At 47.2% G+C, this 8,832-nt stretch overlaps 1 protein-coding gene across 1 annotated transcript in view; it reads right to left on the reverse strand.

The window, feature by feature from the left end:
* grin2aa (glutamate receptor, ionotropic, N-methyl D-aspartate 2A, a) overlaps positions 1–8,832 on the reverse strand; it is a 126,030-nt gene that overhangs the window by 23,250 nt on the left and 93,948 nt on the right. The window contains exons 6-7 of the mRNA XM_068578739.1: positions 4,198–4,400; positions 264–435 (exon numbers count right to left, since the gene is read on the reverse strand). Coding sequence (XP_068434840.1) covers positions 264–435; positions 4,198–4,400 — 375 coding nt within the window. The remainder of the gene's footprint in view (positions 1–263; positions 436–4,197; positions 4,401–8,832) is intronic.

Here is an 8,832-nt window from a genome sequence, read left to right on the forward strand (position 1 = left end):
GAGCTCCTGCGCTTCAACTTCAAGTCCAGCAGACTTTTTTTGGTGTGTGTGTGTGTGTGTGTGTGTGTTGAATACACTCAGATTCATCTTCATAGCCGTGCACCTCGACCTCCTCAATGAACACCACGCAAAAAAAAAAAGAACTGACACTGAATTTATTTCCATTTCTGAATATTACATCGGATTGTCTTCACACACACACACACACACACACACACACACACACACACACACACACACACACACACACACACGTCTCGTACCTCTCCCACCATCCCATTCCAGACGTTGTTGATCTTCTTGCCATGCTTGCCATTGGTTACCAGGTACAGGTCATAGGTGAACTTCACATACACGGCAATCTTTTTCAGAATGTCGATGCAGAAGCCTTTGCAGCACTTCTTGATGTATGTCCCACCAGCCTCAGTCGTGTTGCTGCAGACACACAAAGACACACACACACACACACACGGTTAGCCGGTGACTTTGAGCAGCAGCTGCTTCGCTCAATTATACGAACTCTGGGTTTAGTGTCCGTGACGGGAAGAGACATGAGATTACACATCAGGTGTTTCTTTTCTGGGTGGAGGGGTTTCTTTTCTGGGTGGAGGGGTTTCTTTTCTGGGTGGAGGTGTTTCTTTTCTGGGGGTTATTTCCACCTCTGTGAGCCACGTCGGACTGAAGCCTAAAGAAGAGGGTTTGCTTCTACTCGGCACATTTACATGAGCGCACCGATGAGCTGACGTCGCCTGGGACTTTGTTTTAGAAGTTCAGGTCGTTCCATTCAGACGACTTGAACAATATGCTCCTCCCCCTCCTCCTCCTCCTCCCCCCCCCCCTCCCTCCTCCTCCTCCTCTTCTTCCTCCTCCTCCTCTTTCCTTCTCCATCTCTCTGGAGAAGGAAGGTTGTTTTTTTTTGCATCTGCAAGCCTCGTGCCATCTGTGTGTCTGAATCTGAGAGCATGCGAGTTCAGACACTGTTCACGCTCACACACACACACACACACACACACACACACACACACACACACACACGCACAACTCAGCCACCTGGGACTCTCATTTAACTTTTAGATGTGTGCTAATTACAGGAAGATAACCTCGTCCTTTAGTTTAACAACAAGCTGGACGCAAACTTGATGGAAAGAGAGAACAAAACTCGTCCGTCTGTGACTCTGCAGTTTCCTTCACAGTTGGGACTCGGACTCTTTTCGGAGGAAGTTGAAACGTTAGCTTCTTCTCGCTCCGAGTGCAAACCTCTGGAGTCGCCATCGAGCCGTCACATGAATGTCGGCCGCCAGTGGATCCCTCCCGTGTTCAGACGGCGGAGGAATCCACTCGTGACGGGCCGACGGTTTTCACACAAGCGAGAGAGAGAAATGTTCATTTGTATGAAATATAAAAAACAGGCATGTCTGATCTGTGAGATGTTGCGCAATCCCCCCCAACTAGATATGATCTATCGCAGCTGTTTGAGCGAACGTGAAATTAAGAAGCTGATTTGCATCCGAGCCCTTCTTCCAAAACATGCATGTGTTCACAAAACCGGATTAATGCTCTCATCGTGGGTTTGATTCCTCGTCGAGCGCTAAAGAGGAAACTTCATGGATGAGGAGACGTGACTCTGCAAGGTGTGTTTGTGCTTTTGAAAGGTGGAGACGGTTGTGGAAGACATGCAGGAAGACACCATCAGGTGGGTGGAGACCTGCAGAGAGCGACTATGAGGTGGTGGATCGTGTCCCAGCATGCACTGCTTTCAACCCCGAGAACACTGACGTTAAAAGCATCACATTATCACGATTGTTGGGGGTATTTCACCTGATGCAATGCACCTGATTCAATCAGAATATGTATAATAAAACAATGGAAGGTATGTTGAAGTTCTCTTCCTTCATTTTACCTGATAGAACTTCTCATGAAACCAAAAACAGGTATTATGGGAGAAGAGAGCCGAAAAAAAGGTTCAAAATCGAGTGAAATCTATATAAAAAACTTTATTATACCCTATAAAATCTTTTATTTTACCCTGTAGAACTTCTTATGAAACCATAAACAGGCATCATGGAGGGGAGAGCCTAAAAAAAGGTTAAAAATGAGGTGAAAAATTAGGGAATCGCTGATAAAACATGATTAAAAATCAACTTGTTATTTGTTCAGGTCGTTTCTGGGACGTGAGCTTTGATTCTGTGAAGGAAAAGTCTCCTTCGATGTTAAAACCCATCAGGAAAATCACCCAACATGAGTGTTCTCGGGTTAAAAAGCATCCAACACTTTATTAAATCACTTTTTTCTACTCGGGGGGGGAAAAAAAGGGAAAAACTTCCTTCATTCGTCCGTCGCGTTGAACGAGTTCACACTCGTGTGTCTGCAACGTGACGGCCGGCCAACATGGCCGCTTGATGATGATGATGATGATGGTGATGATGGTAATAATAGAAACAAGGCCAACTGAGTGAGGACTCCGGCAGCTTCAGCTGGTGGGCGAGTAGGAAACGCTGAGCGCTGCATCCTGAAACTCGGCGTTCCCGTTCGGCGGCGCCACGGACGCTGTTTGTGAAAGTTGCCCGGCCCGACTTGATATAGAAACGCTGCAGGGCCCCGAGGGGTCTCCGGGGAGTGTGTGTGTGTGTGTGTTTAGTGTGTGTGTGTTTAGTGTGTGTGTGTGTGTGTGTGTGTGTGTGTGTGTGTGTGTGTGTGTGTGTGTGTGTGGCTTGTTCTTTAGGCCTGGCCTGGATGAGTGAGTTTGTGGTTCTGCATGCATGGATGGTCCTCCATCCCCAGACCCGACCTCGCCGCGACTCCTCTCTCCTCTCTCCCTCTTTCCTTCCCTCCCCCCCCCCCCTCCCTCTCTCTCTCTCTCCCTCTCTCCTTCCCTCCATCTCGCCCTCTTTTCTCCAAATGGACACCGCGGATGCTGGAGAGAGAGTCGCTGTGGGAGAGGAGGACCGAGCCGGGACGCATTGGCCTGTGAGCGAGTGGACATGTGGCAACGGAAAGTGTATATGAACTTGTGTGTGTGTGTGTGTGTGTGTGTGTGTGTGTGTGTGTTCTTCCTTGGAGATGCTTTATCCTCCGCCCTACTTCACAGTCATTCTGGATGAAAATCTCTGTTGGCCTCTTCCTTGGGACCCTATTACCGCCTAATCAGCTCTGTGTGTGTGTGTGTGTGTGTGTGTTCATGTGTGTGTGTGTGTGTGTTTGAATAGTAGTTATAGTCAGTAACTTTGTGCATGCATGTGTGCAGTGGCAAGACTGACACAGTGTGTAGTACACACGCCAATGTTACTGTAACTGTGTGTGTGTGTGTGTGTGTGTGTGTTCCAGTAGAGAGAAATAATATTAAATTATCTACAAACCAATTACATGCTTTGATTCAGCAGCCACTCACACACTCACACACACACACACACACACACACACACACACACACACGCCCTAAGCTCTCACTGTGTGCGTCTACTCCAGGAACATAATATAGCACGGGGCCAGCAGAATTTGGGCATTAGAGAGAAAATTGGGAAGGAAGGAAGTAAAGCGCTGACTTCAGCAGTCGCCTACATTTTTCGGGTGGGGGGGGGGGTGAAGCTGCTGCATAGATCGCACACTGCACCTCTTCCCCCGCGATGCTGAGAGAGAGAGAGAGAGAGAGAGAGAGAGAGAGAGAGAGAGAGAGAGAGAGAGAGAGAGAGAGGTGCAGCAGAGCAACTCAGACACTGTGCCGAAAGGAAACGGCACATTGGATGATGTCATCTTTGCCACCTTCGCTCGCTAACTTCACACCGACAAAGTTAGCCGATCGGGTGGAGAAGGGTGGAGAGGGGTGGGGGGGGGGGGGTGTGTGGTACGCTGCGTCCAATGGAGGCCGGGCGTCTATTTGTGTGCGTTAAATGTCGTCGTGCTTCTCTCTCCGCTAGATATCGCATCACACTTTTTAAATTGCCATGTTTAAACCGAGATTAAACCGAGATTAAGCGTTCCCTTAGATTAGAGATGACGACATCGAGGTTTATCGCGTCCGAGGCGACGCAGCGTCCTCTTAATCCACATCACGAAGCGGCTGCGTTCTCCCTTTGAGGACGGACACGCGGTCGAACCCTCGGGCCTGGACGGGAAAGAACAACCTGGAGCACGGTGTGACCGTTAGCGTGCAGTTAGCATGCAGTTAGCGGCCAGCTAGCGGCCAGCTAGCGGACTCACTCTTTGATGTGCTTCCTGCAGGGCACGGAGTTCCTCATGCAGGTGCCCGTCAGCCTCTCCACGTCCTCCACGATGACGAAGGGCTTCTCCTCCAGCGTGACGATGGACAGGTGGTTGTCGTCCATCTCGGCGTCGCCGTCCGAGTTGAAGCGCGGCCACACCGGGTACTTCAGCGTCAGGCTGCGGTTGTCCAGCTTCCCCATCTGGGACGGGGCGAGAGGGGGGCGGGGCAACACAGACCAGAGGACCAATGAGACGAGGCTCCGCGCGGCCGTGAAGTCACTTTACACAAAAACTAGATTAGCACAACTCACATTTGTGGGGTTTTACAGAAGGGCGTGGCTCTCATTTAATACTTAACAATCAGGGAACCAGCAGGGTTTAGGGTTTAGACCCCATGACATCACATTGAACAACTCTTTTATACTCGGCAAAAGCCCGGCGCCCTCGGTTTGTCATCACAAGCAGACAGGAAGTGGAAGTGGTGGGGAAAAATGGCGTCCGCCCACCGGCCAGTGATGGTGGAGCGATGGCAGGAGAAGTGCAGTGTGTTACCTGTCTTTACCTGGTGGCTTCCTACCTGCTGTAATCTGTTGCCCAATAACTCAAAAAGCAGACAGGAAGTGGAGAGGATTACAAACGTAGACACACGTTAACATTTCCTTTCAATGTCACATATGTTGCTTTTTTTTTTTGGCACAAAAACATTTAAATCACAGAGCGCAATACACAAGAAGTACGACAACGCAACGGATTAAAAGCACGGTGTGTAGGGATGCATGACAAAATACACAGTGTGTATGTGTGTGTGTGTGTGGGGGGGTGCACACACATTATGAAGATGAATGCAAACATATATGAGAGAGAGAAAGAGAGTTTGGAAGTGTGATAGCGCTGCGACTCAATAATTCAGAACGTTTTCAGAGCGGTGATGTCACACACTCCTGTATGAATGCTCACCTGTGTGTGTGTGTGTGTGTGTGTGTGTGTGTGTGTGCTTGTATGTGACATGGGAGGTAAGGCTTTTTGCTCAACTCTCAATTATTAATGTCACAGGAGCCGGAGGAAAAACCGGCGAAAGCTCTCCGGTTCACTCGTTCCCTTCATCTCAGAAGTCCCTCTTTTCCTCTCGTCGGGGGCGAGCGAGCTCGCTCTCCGCCTCCTCGTGCATCACACACTCTCTTTTTAGGCGTGAATACGTCGAGGCGCGAGGCGGTAAAGATGGCCGAGATGCTGAAAATCTGTGTGTGTGTGTGTGTGTGTGTGTGTGTGTGTGTGTGTGTTGTGGATGAGAACACACTGAGAAAACAGTCACAGTCACACATAACACCGATGATATGCTAATATGCTAATAATTGGTCACCTCTTTGACCCTGCGGTCCTATCGAACAGTGGTTTCACACACACACACACACACACACACACACACACACACACACACACACACACACACACACACACACACTGTGGCGCTGCCTGCATGCCTGGCTAAGTCATTAACAGGCGAGCAGAGAGGAGGAAGTGAAATTAGCATTTTAATTGTTTTGCTTTGAGTGGTTTTCTCTCCTCTGAAAGGGATTAGAGTCCGTTCTCCAGCGCCGTCAACAGCTCACTCTGCTGTCAGCTGCATCTCTAGATGTGTGTGTGTGTGTGTGTGTGTGTGTGTGTGTGTGCGTGTGTGTGGGGCAGGACGGTATGCTGAGGCGGCATGTGTGTGTTTTCTTGTGTGTCACCTTCAGTCTCTCGGGAACGTCCACATTCGTCTATCTGTCTTACGCCAGCTGCTCTGCATTTCACAAGTGAGTGAGTGTGTGTGTGTGTGTGTGTGTGTGTGTGTGTGTGTGTGTGTGTGTGTGTGTGTGTGAAAGGGGTTGGGAGGTATCGTAGGAAATGGGATTGGTAATGTAAAAGCGAGGGGGATATGCACATAATCAGTGAGAGGACCTGTGTCATGAAAACGAGGAGATTCTGGAACGAAAACAAAAAACAAAGATGAGTCAGAGAGAAAGAAGGAATAGAAAGAGAGAGAGAGGGTTCAAAACGATTGTTCACGCAGTTCGGAGTCATCTTCTGGTCTCGGCGAGTCCCTGGAGCAGCAGTGTGAGTCTTTGCTGACACTCTGGTGTTTTAACTTTGTCTCGAAGTCTTCTTGTTAAAATGGGAAAAAAACAACTTTTACCTTCATTTTTCTTTAATTTCATTTATGTTCTTTAAAAATATGAATGTAAAGTCTTTTTTAAGAGTGCTGATCCAAACATGATCTCTGTCACTACCTCTTTAAGCTTTTGGAAAATCCTCCCGCGCCCATTTTAATACCCAGCATGCCCCATTCAGACAATCTTTTGGCATAAAATACATAATTTTTCCATTTGTGAACCGAACGACACAGTTTTCTGACTGAAACTTCTTCCTAACAGACCAACACTTTGTTTTATTGTGATTTTTGTTGCAGATTCTGATTCTTTAGGTCCTAATCTTTCCAAAAAGGTGTCTTATTGACGCTCCAGGAGGCTTTTTTGGGGGAATCTGGCTCATATCATGCTGGATGTTCATAGTTATTATCAAAATATCTTTTAAAAGGGATTTTTTTGCAGATATACATTTTTTTCCCGAGACTTTGTTGAACAAATACATACAATAAACACAAGTATTGGAATTAATTTGGGGTTCCTACAACGACTCAAACACAGGAGGAAAGGAGGTCTGGAGCTAAAATGGTTTCAGAATTTTCAAGTATCAGTACACACACACACACACACACACACACACACACACACACACACACACACACACACACACACACACACACACACACACACACACACGCCCGGAGACATCCAGCTCTTCTCCGAGCGACCCGGTCAATCATTAATGTAAACTTTGAGGATCGGCTTAATTCGGTCGGATCGATGAACTCGACGGAGAGATAAAAGTTCCACTCAAGAAGACGGCTGAGAAAAAAGAAAGGAGCAAAAGAGAGAGGGAGCAAAAGAGAGAGGGAGCAAAAGAGAGAGGGAGCAAAAGAGAAGGAGGAGGAGAAGAAGCTGACTCCAGCAGCTCCTCTGATACCCCGTCCTCTCGCTCTCGTCTCCTTCTCTCCAATTAAAGAAAGAGGGGTGATAAATTAATGCCCAGGGAGGAGAGAGGATCCTCTGTATCGAGCGCCGAGGAGCGCTGAACCTCGCCACATGAAACAGATATCACACACACACACACACACACACACACACTAAGAAGTGTGTGTGTGTGTGTGTGTGTGTGTGTGTGATGATAGGGCCTGTGGGATTACAGCATTAAAACATCCTATTGCTACGATGCTATCGCCCCTTAGCAGACTGACAGGCGATGAGATGACGCTCTGACTTCCTCGTCATCTTTTCTGTTTTTTTTTTTCTTCTGGAAATTCCCAATTTTTTGTAAAATCTTTATTTGTGTCTCCAAAAAAAAAACACCCCTTGCCTTTCTTTTGAATGTTCTCTATTTGTCTCTATTTTCAAAGGCCCTGCTCTGTTGTGCACCTGCATTTTACACACACACACACACACACACACACACACACACACACACACACACACACACACACACACACACACACACACACACACACACACCCGCTCGGCAGCAGACAGGTGAAAGTGAGAGAGAGAATGATGAAAGAATAAAGAAAGGGAACAAGGGTCAGCGCGCTCGCCGCTCAGCACCTTCTCCGTGCCGGGCGCCGCGGGAGAGTTATCGCCGGGGCAAGTTGCATTATGGGAGAATGAGTTCCTAATAGCGTGGAGAAACCCATTCAGTCATAAAACAGTATCTGTCACTGCTGTCAGACAAAATTATGTCGGGAAAATGGATTCTGCTCTCTCTCCCTCTCTCTCCTACGCTCGCTCTCTTTATGTGTGTGCGTGTGTGTGTGTGTGTGTGTGTGTGTGTGTGTGTGACAGAGTAGAGAGTGAAAATAATGCATCCATGGATTTGACATCTCTCCTTAAAGCGGAACACTTTCATAAAGATTTAGAGAATCGTGACGCCTGGATTGAAAACGTGTGTGTGTGTGTGTGTGTGTGTGTGTGTGTGTGTGTGTGTGTGTGTGTGTCTGCATCCGTATTGTGGTTCTCCAATAAACAAATCCCATGCTGTCTGTAATAATTATTTAGTGAACTGGCTGCTTGTCCTCAGCAGGAGGAAAACACAACATCCTGCGTCTGAGCCGTAAACACACACACACACACACACACACACACACACACACACACACACACACACACACACACACACACACACACACACACACACACACAGCTGCAGCTCTCAATGCAACAACACACTCCGTCACGTACTTCCTGTAAGATGCATCAACTCAGTCGTGATATAAATGTTCATAAATGTTTTGATTTCATGCGATAAAACTCTAAAAACTTTTAAAAACTTGTGAATTTCTGGACCTGTATGTTAATATTGTGATATATTCATGAGCAGCGAATGAATCCTAAAGACTTTAGTTCCCTGATCCTGTAGAAAAATACCACTTCATAATAAGTATACGCAATTTAGCATCAGTAACGCTTAATTAAACACTTAATTTATCATTTATTGAGCATTAGTATGTGATTAATAAACATAAATGTTTCATATCTGATT

This window comes from Clinocottus analis, unplaced genomic scaffold (assembly GCF_023055335.1).
Source record: "Clinocottus analis isolate CAN_PGR_092001 unplaced genomic scaffold, fCliAna1.0.p SCAF_16, whole genome shotgun sequence".
Classification (NCBI taxonomy): domain Eukaryota; kingdom Metazoa; phylum Chordata; class Actinopteri; order Perciformes; family Cottidae; genus Clinocottus; species Clinocottus analis.